This window comes from Clarias gariepinus, chromosome 2, assembly GCF_024256425.1.
Source record: "Clarias gariepinus isolate MV-2021 ecotype Netherlands chromosome 2, CGAR_prim_01v2, whole genome shotgun sequence".
Classification (NCBI taxonomy): Eukaryota; Metazoa; Chordata; class Actinopteri; order Siluriformes; family Clariidae; genus Clarias; species Clarias gariepinus.
In genome coordinates, this window is record NC_071101.1 from 24,968,422 (window position 1) to 24,982,741 (window position 14,320).

A 14,320-nucleotide genomic window follows, 5' to 3' on the forward strand; every position below is an offset into this window, starting at 1 on the left:
TATCCATTCTGTCAGCAGCTAGTCCTTATCACAGTGAGAGCACTTAACCCTTGCTACCTGACGGCTTCCATTCTGCTCGACACTTTTAAGGTGGATTGAGACAAAGCGCATTGTGGACGCTGAAGCACGCGCGCGCGCCTACAGTCACTTTCTAACGATGCACGCGTACAGGTGTCCCGTTCTTCTTCTTATACACGTCTGAGCTATCTGGAAAGACACCACAGGTTTCTAGTTGCTGAAAAAATTCAGAGAAATAACTGAAACAGGCTATCTACAGAAAAATGGATGAATCCCAGTCTGAAAACGTGATTGTTCCAGATTTGCTCCAATACCGCACGTTTGTATGTAAATGTAAAACCTTGTTGTTGTTGTTGTTGTTCTTTCATTATTCTCTATAAGATTAGTTCGCTGCTTTACAAATGCAAGCCGTTTTTTCCACATCAGTGTTTCCTCCACTTCTACAATGTTAGAAATAGGAACGTCTTGGCGCCTCCTTACCCATCACACCCCATATATAGGCAAAGGAATAGTCAAATGCGTAGCAGCAGCGAATCACCACGCAGACCCATAAAAAAGACAGGGCACTCCAGAAGGAACGGGCAGAGGCAGTTTCCAAAAAAGTATTGAATGTCCTGAGGAATTCAGCCGCCCCCCGTGTGAAAGTACATATTTGCCAGGGGGCGAAGATAGCGCGCCTGCACTCCAGCTTAGCGTTCAGTTCGGCACAGACGCTCCGAGCTTAGGACCAGCACCGCTGTGTCGTTTGAAGGGACTTTAAAATTTCGTGCGGCCGTGTAAAAAAAAACCCACACAACTAAGCAGCCATGGATGCCATTAAGAAGAAGATGCAGATGCTCAAGCTCGACAAGGAGAACGCCTTGGACAGAGCTGAGCAGGCTGAATCCGACAAGAAGGCAGCAGAGGACAGGAGCAAGCAGGTCGGCTATATCTTTGGGGGACTTTTTTTGTTATAGAAAAAAAAATGGCATGAATTCTGGTGGCAGTGTGTGCCTGCCTCATCAGTGTCTCCAAATTAAACGGATTACCCTGAGTGGATTTATATGAACCGAAGATCAAAGATAGGGTGCATGTTTTTAGCAGGAAAAGTGAAAAGTTGTATAATGTTAAAATGAAGTGATGCTCTTTACTAGTTTAACTGTTGATCATAAAATTCTCGTGTAGTTAAAATGAAAGAAATGTTTAGTGAGTAACCTGTCTGTTTGCAATTTTACGTAATTTGTTTATGAAAAAAATTGTCGTTTGCAATCACGTGTAGCTGGAAGATGAATTAAGGGAATTGGAAAAGAAATTGCGCATAAGTGAGGACGAGCGCGACAAAGTGTTAGAGGAGTTCCAAAGTGCTGAGGAAAAGCTGCTGACCGCCGAGGAGGTCGCCACAAAGGTATACAGTGTGCCTTTCCGAATCTGCATCTAATCACTTCTTTTCTTTCTTTCCACCTGTCTGTCTGTCTGTCTATCTATCTGTCTGTCTGTCTGTCTGTCTATCTATCTGTCTGTCTGTCTGTTCCTGCGCTCCTCACGCCACGCGCTCTGCTTCCTGCTATTCACCACTCGCACCAAAAAATGCGTAAAATACACACGCCCTCAGCTCGAGGATGATTTGGTAGCCCTGCAGAAGAAACTGAAGGGCACTGAGGATGAGCTGGACAAGTATTCCGAGGCTCTTAAAGATGCCCAGGAGAAACTGGAGCTGGCTGAGAAGAAGGCAGCTGATGTAAGTATAGAAATCGAAGAGTCACCGCAATCCAGCTGCTCACTGCTTCACACACTTTCCCTCTGTCACCTTTTATGAATACGTCTGAGTGAAATGGCATTAGCCTAGAAGTTCATGTTATTAGTTAATGTTAGTTAATGAGTGTCGTTTCACCCGGGTGTGATCTGTGTTCACCTTTGATGTCACCAACACACACACACACACACACACACACACACACTGACTGTAATCTGCTGTAACACAAGGAACTCTGTAAGAGGGATTTTGTTGCAAGTTAGGCCGGACATAGAAACCACACACTACAGTACTAAATAGTTTTTCAAAATAGCATGTGGGTTTGGATGTAGCCTTAGACTTGGGGATCTGGCCAGGACTCCTGTAAGACTAAGCAGCCGGCCAGTTATATTTAGACTAGTGCTTTATATGGTAAAGACGCAGCACAGAGCCTTGGGCTGTGTCTCCTGAGAACAGGAGAAAGTCTTAGAACTCTCCATGCTTCCCCATGGCCTCTTGTATTTTAATTATCAAGACATGCAATAGGAAATATCGGTGGGAATACAATAATACACAGCCTTTATCCATATACTAATTTAGTCATGTTTGCATTTTCAGTTTTCTAGTCGTTCCACGAATCCCCAGTAATCCCTTTAGTATATATATATATATATATATATATATATATATATATATATATATTAGCTTTTAAATATGTTAATGTGTCATTTAATTTATCATGAGCAAGTCTACAGTATAAAAATAAATGTTAAAGCCCTAGTGTAAGTAATTAAACTTATTAGGTGGGAAGAAGTCAATGGAGAAAAATAGCTGGGTTGCACTTTTTTTTGAAAAAAGTAGATAGATAGATAGATAGATAGATAGATAGATACTTGATCGCGAAGAAAACATCAGAAAGCTTATTAATATGCAAAACCCTCACATACAAAGATTTGCATTTCTCATAGTTTAAATCAACTTCTTGCCGTGCTAAATGGGTAAACGGCTCAACGCGCCACCTACCGGTGTAAGGATAAATTGAACCAATCTGATCTACAGCTGGTTAAAAAAATTCAAATTTCGTGAATCAAATTTTACGAATCTCTTTCATATAACTTAAATTACTTAGAATACTTACTTTATTTAGCGCTATTGTTTTAAAACAAAACTACTGTACCGTCAAACGACTAAAAAGTGATCAGTTACCTTCATAGACGCATTTTAGGCCTGCAGTTGAATTGATCGGCCAGTAGATGGTGCTGTTTATTCGTTTACTAGCTCTTTTTGCTCTCATGAACGTTTCTTGGTAGCACATCAGTCCCATCATACCTCATTAGGGCGTGAATTGCGGGAAGTAATTATAATTATTAAGATATTTAATTATTATCATTATCATTAGTGTCAGTAGTAGTAGTAGTTTAAATGCTGTCATAAATAAAATATGTATAATAAAAATACAGTGAACACTCATTGAACACTCATTGGGCTGGACCACTCGTCTGGCAGCTCGATGACGCATTTATTTGGGGCGTGGCAATGAAAGCATGGCTACTTCCGGTGTGAGACGTAGAATCGCTGCTACGTGTTTGCACCCAAACACTGAATAGGGCGGGTTTTCCCCGAGCTACGCTTTCCAGGGCTTTTCTGCCCTCTGAACTCAGTCTCCAATAAATTAAAATCAGCATTACAGTAATTGGATAGAATAATGGCTGGATTAACCTCGTTGGAAGCTGTGAAGCGGAAGATAAAATTGTTGCAAGAGCAGGCAGACAGCGCGGAAGAGAAAGCGGAGAAACTGCAGAAGGACTTGGCTGTGGAGAGGAAAGCCAGAGAGGCGGTAAGCGTGTGCGGAGCTGGGAGGAAAATAAAACAACGTGTGTAGTCCTAACTGCCCACACAGAGGCATCCCTGTGAGTGCCTGGCTGTAGCGGGCTGTCCTGTGGTGAGCACAGTGTTACTCGAGTTAAGGAGGCTCGTCTCAGGCGCGTGTGATGCTGCGCAATAGTGAGCCATCGCAATGTCGCCCTGGTACCCAGCGCTCAGCCCACTGCGTACAGTCTCACTCCACTCTGCTCATGTAACTGGGTAACGCGCAGGGTGTTGTCTATAGGCGGCTTTACGTAGAATAAGGTGTGGCTTTGTTATGCCTTTTCGAGTAAATTCGGGTTCTAAAACGCGTGCGTGATTTAGTTAGTTTGGTAAACAAGCAACAGAAGAGCGAGCGCGGTTCTTTCATTTTCAAAACGAGTTATTAATGTCTCGCTTAAAAGTCATACAGAAAATTCACACTGCCTGTAATATGCACATTTCGATGGTAATATTCTGTTTGATCAGTGCACTTTTCATTTAGTATTTAGTTTATTGCTATTTTTAGCACTTTCAACATAACTGAAAAGGAAAGTGTTTGTGTGTGTGTGTGTGTGTGCCAAGTCCCGCTTGTTTAGTAACCATTTGCAAACCAATTTCCTTATAAGGGCAAGATGCGTAGTTGTATGCAGAAGGGGAAAGAAGCGTGATCAACCATACAACCAGGAAACAGTTTCTTTAGCTCTAACTGAAGCTATTCCAGCCAGACACCAGACGCTTTCCCCAGCTTACTGAATGCAGTTTTGGTTCATTTCTAAAGACAGGAGTGCAGGGATGAGTCATGTCTGAGATCTTAAAGCAGATGTGATCCAGAAGATCTATTTTCTACAGTTCCCGCTGCTTTCTAGATCCTTGTCACTGAAAGCACCTGATGCACTTTGGTCCTTTGTAATTCCCTCAGCTCAGTATCTGTGTCTGCATTTGCATGGTTTTGCAAGGGGTTGGGGCTGGTTATGCAAGGTGTCTGTATAGTAACTTCACATGGGCAGTTAAACCGTAGCGAGACAGAGTGCAATATAAACTGCTTTCATTTACAAATTTCTTTGAGGTTGTGGCATACGTTAGAAAGTTATCTGCTAGGGTCGAGCAATATGTATCGCTTTCACAATACACAATTGTGAAATAAAATAAAAATACCAAAATGTACTTCTCCATATTCCGACAGAGGCATATTTTGAACATTGAGTGTAAAATATATAGAGTCAGCCAAAAAATGTATACACACTTCAGGAAAAGGAAAAAAAATGTAGAAATATTTTAATACTAAATGTATTGCTATATGTTATAATAATAATATGATATATTAATTATATTGTATTGATATACTGCGTGTGTAATACATACACACAAGTCTTGATTTCTTATAGTGGGAGAGATATTTTGGATATCTCTAACACAATAAGTACTTCAATAATAATCGACTGGATCAAATATTTGGCTTTAATTCTCAGAGTTGAAACCATAATGTGATTTTGCTGTTTTTCTGCTAGTGGTCAATTTAAATACTATGATGTGTATAATGTGTTTATTTTTATTTTTTCAACTGTTTGAAACTAAATGTAGAAAACCATGTTGATTCAGTTCATGTATCTTTCCCATTGAAAGATATATTTGTCCTGTCCTATAGAGACTGATTAGTCAGTAATTCTCACTGAGAGTAATGCTCACAGAGAGTTTCCTAGTAAAGTGCAGAGCTCTTTCACATTGATTAACAGTATTGCCCGTATATGCAGGATCAGAATAAGCCTTAAAGGGACTCATATGTTTGCCTATATAGGCATTAATTTTCCTAAGTAACCAGTTTAGAAACCTAAAAGCCAGGCTTCTCCTCTTCTTCTCAGGCAGTTCCTTGTGTTTACTGGTGAACATCAGCAATTTGTGGTCACACATTCTGTATATGTGGTTGGAGAAGTGGCGTACTTGTAATTTGATGTTTTTCCCCTCTCATTGTGGTTCTTCTGTGACCTCCCCTAGGCTGAAGGTGATGTAGCCTCTCTTAACAGGCGTATCCAGCTGGTTGAGGAGGAGTTGGATCGTGCTCAGGAGCGTCTTGCCACTGCCCTGCAGAAGCTGGAGGAAGCTGAGAAGGCTGCTGATGAAAGCGAGAGGTGAGCTGTGTAAGACAGTGTGCCATACTTTACAACAAATTAGCATGAATAGTGAGAACAGGCATATTGCACTATGGTATACCCTTCCCCCACCTTTATCATCTCTTACCCATGTGTACACAGTAACCACAGTAACAGACTCTACTGTCGTACTTCCACAAGTGACGTAAGTCTACTTAATATGCAGCATTGTACTGCTGGTGCTTCTTACTGTGTGTTGGGCCACTGAGGGTCTAGTTTTCCAGGTATCCCACTATAATAAACAAAAATGTTTAATCTCATGAATAAGTGCGGGATCTAGAAATAATTTCTAAAAGTCAGGAAGCTTAGATTGTTGCAGCTGTAAGCATTAAGTCATCCTTCTGGTGATGCCACTTGTTGGCCTAAACAGATGTGAGCAGTTTGCGTAGTGGCGCCATGGCACTGAATAAACAGCAATTCATTGGGCACAAGGCTGTGTTCCCTTTTCTTTGTTTGCCTCACACACAGCCCCTCTGTGTAGCACTGCCCCACACTCTTGTACACAGCTGCTCTAGGCAGAGACTTCACCTCACATTTTAATGCATCATTTTCCCCTCCTTTCCCCTAGTTAACGGCTGACAATTATCAAGTAACATTTGGTTTAAAAAAAGAGTAGAAATTGCGTATGTGAACATCGTATTTCAGTGTTGACAGTACTAACAGAGTTTAATCTGCGGTTATCACCGCAGTCTGGGTTCCCATGACAGAAAACACTGATGGCCATCATTCCCTCGCTGTATTTGCCATCCTTCATCACTACTTCACTCTATCTACTACATCTATCTCACTGCATTCCTCTGTTTAACTTTACAGAGGCATGAAGGTTATTGAGAACAGGGCCCTGAAGGATGAAGAGAAGATGGAAATCCAGGAGATCCAGCTTAAAGAGGCCAAGCACATTGCTGAGGAAGCTGACCGCAAATACGAGGAGGTGTGTTTCTCAGCTCACCTAATGATATGCAAGTTACCTGAGATGTTTGCTGTTTTCACAAAAGAGGATCGTTCCCATTGTGTTTACAAGATAACCAGATATGAGGAATTATAGGGTTTCGGTTTCCAAAATAGTGAACAGTATGAGAGTGAGATGTTCAAGTTTGTTTTTTTTGTTTTTTTTTATTCTAAGACTAACGTCCAGTATTCTTCTTCTCTCAAATTGTTTGTATAAAAGATCTGCTGCTTGCTGTGCTACCAAGTAGCCTCAGACATTAGCTAACACCCAACTCCTTCACAATTTTCTTTGCAATTTTCTGTTTTAACCATCTAAATGATCAGATGGAATTTGTTTATAATTCTAGACATAATCAGACATACCAAACATCAAAGTCAGTTCTGAAAGTTTAATAACAACAGATTCTCAATTTTACAGCATGCATAATTAAAAATATGCAACATCTAAAATTAACTTTTGAATTAGGTTAATAAAAAAAATGCTTATGTATTATTTCGGTTATTTGAATGTCGCATGAAAACGTTTCCAACTGATTTTAATTGCATGTTAAGGTAAGCTGTACATATGTGTAATATACATACTTGATATCCTGGCTTGTGTCTTTAGGTGGCCCGTAAACTGGTGATTGTTGAGGGTGAGCTGGAGCGCACAGAGGAGCGTGCTGAGCTGTCTGAGGGGTGAGCCACCTTACTGATGTCACATACAGCCCCACCGACCTCCTGTAACACATGTTCTGCCTATTGTTGCACAATATAGCCACATAATTCCTATCTATGTACAGTATTAAAAGATTTTTGCTGCTGCTCTAATGCTATTGTCTTACCCTGGCATTTTTTTTTTTTTTTTTTTTTTTTTTTTGCACGCACTGTTAACTTGCATGTGTTCCCTGTTTGGAATGGCCTTGTGCTGTGCACATGCGCTCACAGATGTGTGCGACGGTTACAGGAAGAGATCATTGTGCTGGACCAAAACTTAAAGTCATTAAAATCAGCAGAAAAGAAGGTACTGCATACTAACACTAACACACTCTCAGGCTTCTACACTCTGAAGTGACTTCTCCTGCTTTCATCTTTCCAAAACAAAAGGCTTGCTTTCACTGCTTTATTTATTTTATTATAATTTTTTTTTCTCCCCCTTTTCTAACCGAACTAACCAAGCAGGAAGACCGTGCATAGACAGCTTCTTAAACACCAATTCAGCCTGCATGAATTATGTAGAGTTTATTGTTAATTTTTCATTTTGCAGTCCTGCTTTGTTGGGGGGGTTTGTTGGACATCCTATCACCATTTGTATTCCATTTTCATTCATTTGGGGGATTTTTAATGATTCATTTTCCTTTTCTTTTCTCTTCTGTCTCTTTGTCTGACTCTTTCTACATCCCACCTATTCTGTCTCTTTTGATCTACCTCTATCTCCTAAATTTGTTGTCCTTTCCCTCTTGCTATGTTCCATACCTTCTTTCTCTATGCTCTCTTCTTGCACCCTTTTATGTAAACCACTAGCAAATGCAATGAGCTTGAGGAAGAGTTGAAAACTGTGACCAACACCCTGAAGTCTCTGGAGGCCCAGGCTGAGAAGGTAGGTGTGCTGTCCATGTGATTGAAGCCCCCTGACATCCTAAACCTCCTGTAGAGCAGATCATTACTGCGCTTAGCTTATATCTAATGTATAATACTAAGAAGAATGTTCAGTGGCTTTAAGCTACTTTATGTGATTAAGACATTTAAAAAGAAAGCTGTTTAAAGAAATATGTAAATTTTCTTAAGTTTTACATCTAAAGACAATGTGTCTGTAGATGTAAAACCTTGGAAGGTGCAGGTTTAGCTCATCTCTATCCTGACATTTGTTTTTTTCTTTTTGTCTACAGTACTCACAGAAGGAAGACAAATATGAGGAGGAGATCAAGGTCCTCACCGACAAGCTGAAGGAGGTATGATTTTATAGCAGTTATCAGAAAACTTTACCCACGCTTGTGTTTGTGTGTATAAGCCAATGTTTTCTCACACCTTAGGCTGAGACTCGTGCCGAGTTTGCTGAGAGAACAGTAGCCAAGCTTGAGAAGACCATTGATGACCTGGAAGGTATGAAATTTTTTTCAGTGTATAACTGTGGGTTTATGATGTCTATAAATCAGCTTCTTGCTTTTCTTTTAGTTACTCTTTATTCTTTACTATCTGCTCATCAAAACTGTCTCTCTTTGTAGAAATCCTTTTAATTTCCATTCTCTTTGATGGACGTACTATAAAGAATGCAGTACAAATCAATTCAGACCTGGCCTCACGTCAGACACTAGAGAATTGTAGATTCATGCATGATAAGTTTTACAGAGAATTAAACCTTAGCTACCTTAAATTTGTCCCTCACTCCTTAGTCATTTGGTTATTCCTGCATTCCGTGTGTCATTTTCATAATATTTGCACTCTGGTGATATAAAGTCACGGATCAAAAAAGACAAGAAGTGGTATGTAATGGAATATCTCCTTAAGGACCAGGTCTGTTTAATTGTAATTGGCCTTTCAGTAAATGAACTGTGGGACATTTACTGTAAGTATATTTTTAGTCGCATTGAGGAATTTGACATGGCATCATGTTTCATGTTTTTTTTTTTTTTTTTTTGTTAGTTTGTTTTTCCTAAACTTTTTTTCTCTTCCCACTCTTTCGTGCTGTCTGTCTGTCTATCTGTCTGTATGTTTTGTTTTGTTTTTTCTTCTCGGGCCTGTCATTCTGCTGGAATGGATGCTTCACCCACCTCTTCACGTTCCTGTCACCTCTATCCTTCCCCATTCTCTTTCCTTTCCCTTTCCTCCACCCACCCTTCAACCCCCAAAAGATGAGTTGTATTCCCAGAAACTCAAGTACAAAGCTATCAGCGAGGAGCTGGACCACGCTCTCAACGACATGACTTCAATGTAATTCATGCACTCTGTTTGCTTGCATCTCCTGCTTGCCCATCCTCCCCTGCCCGTCTACTCTCCTTCATCTCCTCCTAATCATGCCAGCTTTCTCTGACAGTGTGATATTGTTCTTTTAATCCACCAACCATATGTGCCTTTTTAAAACCTCCTGCTATCTCTGTTACTCAGCAAGATCAATGGCTGCTGTTACTGTTACTGCTCCTCTTGAATGACACTACATTTTCTGTGGCATATTCACACCTCTGCACACTCTGTGGCAAAGACTGTGAATGTGTGCTAGTTTGTGTAGTTTCCTCTGTTGTACATCGTCTTGAGTGGTCATGAGTTTGCCATGTTTGAGGAGCTAACGTGTAATATGTTCAACAGTAAAGCCAGATTTTGTGAATGCAGTGTATAGTAGTGTGCAGTTTTTATAACCTCTGTAATTTACTAGTTTGTGATACAGTCAGGGCTTACACCAGGCTCTAATCATTAATTGATACAATGCAAATAAGATGTGTTGTAAACCTTGACATAGAGCATGTACGCCATTTTCTAAAACGCAATAGTGTTAAAGGGGAAGCATGTCCGTGAAAACTGAACGGAGTTACTTCCTGTGTGTATCCTCTGTGACTTGCTGTCTTCCTACTAACATTGCCGACTACTTCGTAATGCACTCAGTGCACTGAAGTTCAACATGCTGTTTTCAGAATAATTTGAAGCAGTATACATTATGTGGTATGGTACTTCATGATTGGCTTGTGTGCTGCTCGGTAAGTCAGCACAGGTGGTTTTGGGGTTTGGAGTCTCAAACTATAAAAGTTACAGTAGTTGCGATCTAGCTGTTTTTGTGCATTGTGTGTTCTGGGTTAGTTATAAGTGGATTTAGAAAGCAGGTTAATGTCTTAAGCATTCTGCGGGGCAGATCATTTTCCATTCTCATGGTATTAGTAAAAAGTCTAACACACTGGGCTGTGCCATTTATGTGCTTAGAATAAGTGGGTTTATATACCAACCATACACCATATTATATACCAAAGAATTTGAGTAAGCATACTAAACTACCACAATGCTATTTTAAATTCAAAATTTCTAACAGTATGAAATTGTATACACTCTGAGCACAGGTATACAGGTTAAAAAATTGCATATATTCAAATAGTGGTGTTCCATGTATGATGTTCTGTTCTGAGCCCTGGCTATCAGTTGCCTGTTGTATTTCTGAAGTATAAGATTACGGGAGTGATACACCACAGTGCACTCCTGCGCAATGTCACTTTGTCGGACATTGCGGGGCATGTTTGCAGTGCCTCTTTTCCCTCTTGTGTGCCGTGCAACATCTCAGCCTTGAGGCGAGGCCCCTTCTTCATCTACTCTCTGCTCCTTTTCTCCGCACAGATAAATTGTTTACGCCCCATCACAGACGCCTCCTGTCGGCTGAGCGGCATCACCCTGCTCTCTCCAGCCTTCTGTTCCCTTTTCCCTTCCCTTGTCTGCCCTTCCCTTCTTCCCTTTTCCATCATTTCTCCGTCTCCTTCTATCCTTCAGTGTTGGTTTGTTTCCCTCTCTCTTGTACAGAACCTTTGATTCTATCTGCATTGTGTAAAAATAAACATTCTTCCTTCTATGTAAAACTATATCTCCTCACTTTTTGTCCTTTTTTCTTTGTTCTTTTACGCTGTCTTATTTTCATTTCTATGTGCTTTAATTTATTTCTGAGTGGCTATAATAAAATCAAGATGGCCTGCTGTTACCTCATGCATTTTATTTCCTTCCTATGGTAACAATTTAAAGGATTATACTAGAGTATATTGCTGGAGTGTGTTACTGTATATGAGGGACTGCATGCACACTAGATTAACAACATTTGCAGATGTACGAGTTGGAGCCTTTTCACAGCTCTATGACCCTTGTCTTTAGAAAGGTTTATTATAGAGATTCCATTAAAGCCACCGCATTAACTGTAATGTAAACAAATGAAGCTGTAATTAAAGATTACAAAAAATAAAATAAAAAATAAATTGGTAAATTGGTTGATTTAGAAATGTCTTGCTTTAGAAAGGTCAAATTATATGAGCTCTGAACATAATACAACCAGCAATAGATGAACATTTTAATATCAACTTCATTCACTACAAACATAATATTTAGTGGTTGGAAAACAGAATGAAATATTGAACTGAGAATATTATTGTTAATAATTAATGAGAATGAGAAGATTAACACTAAATATTAAAATGTTTTTACAACGAATCTTCCTAAGCAGCATGGCCCATTCAAGATATTTCACCTTTTCGGCACAGCATGGATTATAAATTAATACACTGGAAAACTAAAGAAACTGTTTAATGCGAAGACAAAACCTTTTTCTTAATCTTGGTTTTTACACATACATATTACTATGTAAGATTAACAACGCTTGAAACTTTTCTGTTTATTGGTGTATAAGAACAAATCTCCCATGATGCATTTAAGTAAAGAACTATTTAAAGAAGATGATTTGTGTAATGAACGTAGTGGCATTTTTTTTTTTTTTTTTTTTTTTTTTTTACTAGAGACTCAGCTCTCATCCCATATTAGTGTTTTTTCCTGCTCGTAACATACCTTCTTTAATTGAATGGCCACTTAAGAGTCTTTTCTAAATAGAAGTGTTTTTGAGCAGGGAAAACTCTATTGTAAAATGTTCTGGGCACAGGTTATCCAGGACTAGGGCTGAGAAGACCATATAACTTTCAGTCGTTTCTTTTTTTTTTTTTTTAATCAGCTCTTTCCCCTTAGAAGTATATATCACACGTGTCGATTCTATAAATGTTCTGTTTTTAACAAGGTACAGTCCATTGAATTTTAAACTGATGCCTTTTCTGCACTTGAAATGTTCCTTCTGTTTCACTTTCTTGTCTTTGTTTCTTCCCTAACCTGCTGCCTGACTGCACAGACCGTCTCTACCGGCAACTTGAGAAAAACCGTGTTCTCTCTAGTGAACTAAGACTGGCCTTGAATGAGGACTAAATCTAGTGTGAATTGCTTTGTTCCATATCAATAACCAAACAATGTAATATTTACACTAATGTGTTGGAGAACACCGTATTTATGATAACTGTGCTATCTAACCTGTTAATCCTACTCACAGCCTGGTACCAAGTGTCTGTGATCTAGCACTGTGTTAATAATGTCTTAAAATTTGCAATATTGGTTATGCACTCCGTAATTATTAGGCATGCCTTAAACAAACAGACAGTACAGTATGTCGGCTTTAAGTATTGTTGCATGATCTCAAAGTTCCTGCTCTGTCTCTTGGAGAGGTACCGCGGCATTTATTGCTAACGGAATAACAATGTGTTCATTTATAAAGCAACAGTCTTAACTAAAGTGTATGTGTAGTATCTGTGCATGCTCTGTTTTGTCGTACGTGATCACTGATGGTAATAATGTTGTTTTCTAACACTTGATGTTCTAACAGAGAAACTGTCACATGCTAAAGAAGAGAACCTCGATATGAACCAGATGTTGGAACAGACTCTTTTGGAGTTGAATAATATGTGAAAGGCCCATACACCCTGACGATGTCTGCATTTTGTAACCTTTGAGTGGTTTCCTTTTTTTGTTATCAAATTGCAAGACATGTGCCATATGTAATGACGTTTTGTTTTACACTCGTTGTTTTTAAAGTAATATTCTGGTACTTGTTCATTTTTACTCTGGTTATGCACATGCTTTGTTATTTCCATAAGAAATAACAAAGTTTGCAGAAGAAAAAAAATTGCACTTAAGCCTCAATTTATGCACGTTATTCTGAAAGTGGACACGGTTGAGTCTTAAGCCAAGTTTAGATGAAGTAGATGTATTTTCAATTGATCCAAAGATTCCTTTAAAGTGTACATTTGGATTAGGTTTCCAGCATGTACACTGGTGCTACTGTGAAGACAAAGGTCAAGCAGTTTGTAGCTTTTTACATAGCAAATCATAGACTGTATGCATTAACAATGTGGCTTAGGGTTTTACTTGAGTCCCAGTAATAGCCCTAGCCAGAAAGGTCCCCATTTACAGTGTATGTTTATTTTCAACTTTTACTCAGTGCAAAATGCCAGACAGCATTATTTTTGCAAAGACTTTAACTGCCCATGTTGTAACCAGTATGGGTCTAAAGCCTGTGTTATCAGTTGAAACATGATTACATCATATTTGGTTTTGCCTCATGCATTCATTTCAAAAGTCATTTTAAATATAGATGTATTAAATGTGTGTCATACCTAAAATGTACAAAGTTAAATATTAATAAAACTACACCATTTTAGATTTTCTAAAGCCTGGGATCCATTTTTAACATTTTAATATATACAAATGTGTTTGAGGTAACACTGTTTTTATATCCTTTTGTCTATCTTCTTTCCACTTTTATGCACAATGCACATACATTCATTGTGATAACAGGACTTTGATAGATTAGTTGTTTTCAACAGCTGAAATTTGTGTTTTAATCCTGAATTGGTGTTTTAAGTCTCCAGATCACAGCTACAGGCATGCATTAGAGAATATATGGTTACACAAGTATGTAATTAAAAAAAAAGTGATTCAGTAGCTTTTAAAGAACACAAGATCTATGCAGGTAAAATCTAGTGCATGAGAAAGAGGTGGCAGGAACAGGGTGTTTTAGCTGCCTTTGGGGCTTTAGTTCTGTTGCAAAGCTCATTATGTTACGATCAGTCACTCCCAGAGACAGAAACTGTTAATTTAATAAACTTTTGGGAAGAAA

At 39.0% G+C, this 14,320-nt stretch overlaps 1 protein-coding gene across 8 annotated transcripts; it reads left to right on the forward strand.

The window, feature by feature from the left end:
* Positions 1–666: 666 nt before the first annotated feature.
* tpm1 (tropomyosin 1 (alpha)) lies at positions 667–13,866 on the forward strand. 8 transcript variants are annotated; one of them, XM_053490114.1, is made up of 10 exons: positions 667–938; positions 1,277–1,402; positions 1,610–1,735; positions 5,570–5,703; positions 6,538–6,655; positions 7,280–7,350; positions 8,176–8,251; positions 8,541–8,603; positions 8,685–8,754; positions 13,028–13,866. In XM_053490114.1, the coding sequence occupies exons 1-10, from the start codon at positions 825–827 to the stop codon at positions 13,108–13,110; spliced, it is 981 nt and encodes a 326-aa protein (XP_053346089.1). In that variant the 5' UTR covers positions 667–824; the 3' UTR covers positions 13,111–13,866. The 8 variants fall into 8 exon arrangements, with proteins under 8 accessions (XP_053346089.1, XP_053346064.1, XP_053346054.1 ...); XM_053490079.1 differs by lacking the exons at positions 1,610–1,735; positions 13,028–13,866 and adding exons at positions 9,504–9,582; positions 10,966–11,204 and having other exon boundaries at positions 668–938; XM_053490121.1 differs by lacking the exon at positions 13,028–13,866 and adding an exon at positions 9,504–9,586 and having other exon boundaries at positions 668–938.
* Positions 13,867–14,320: the final 454 nt, after the last annotated feature.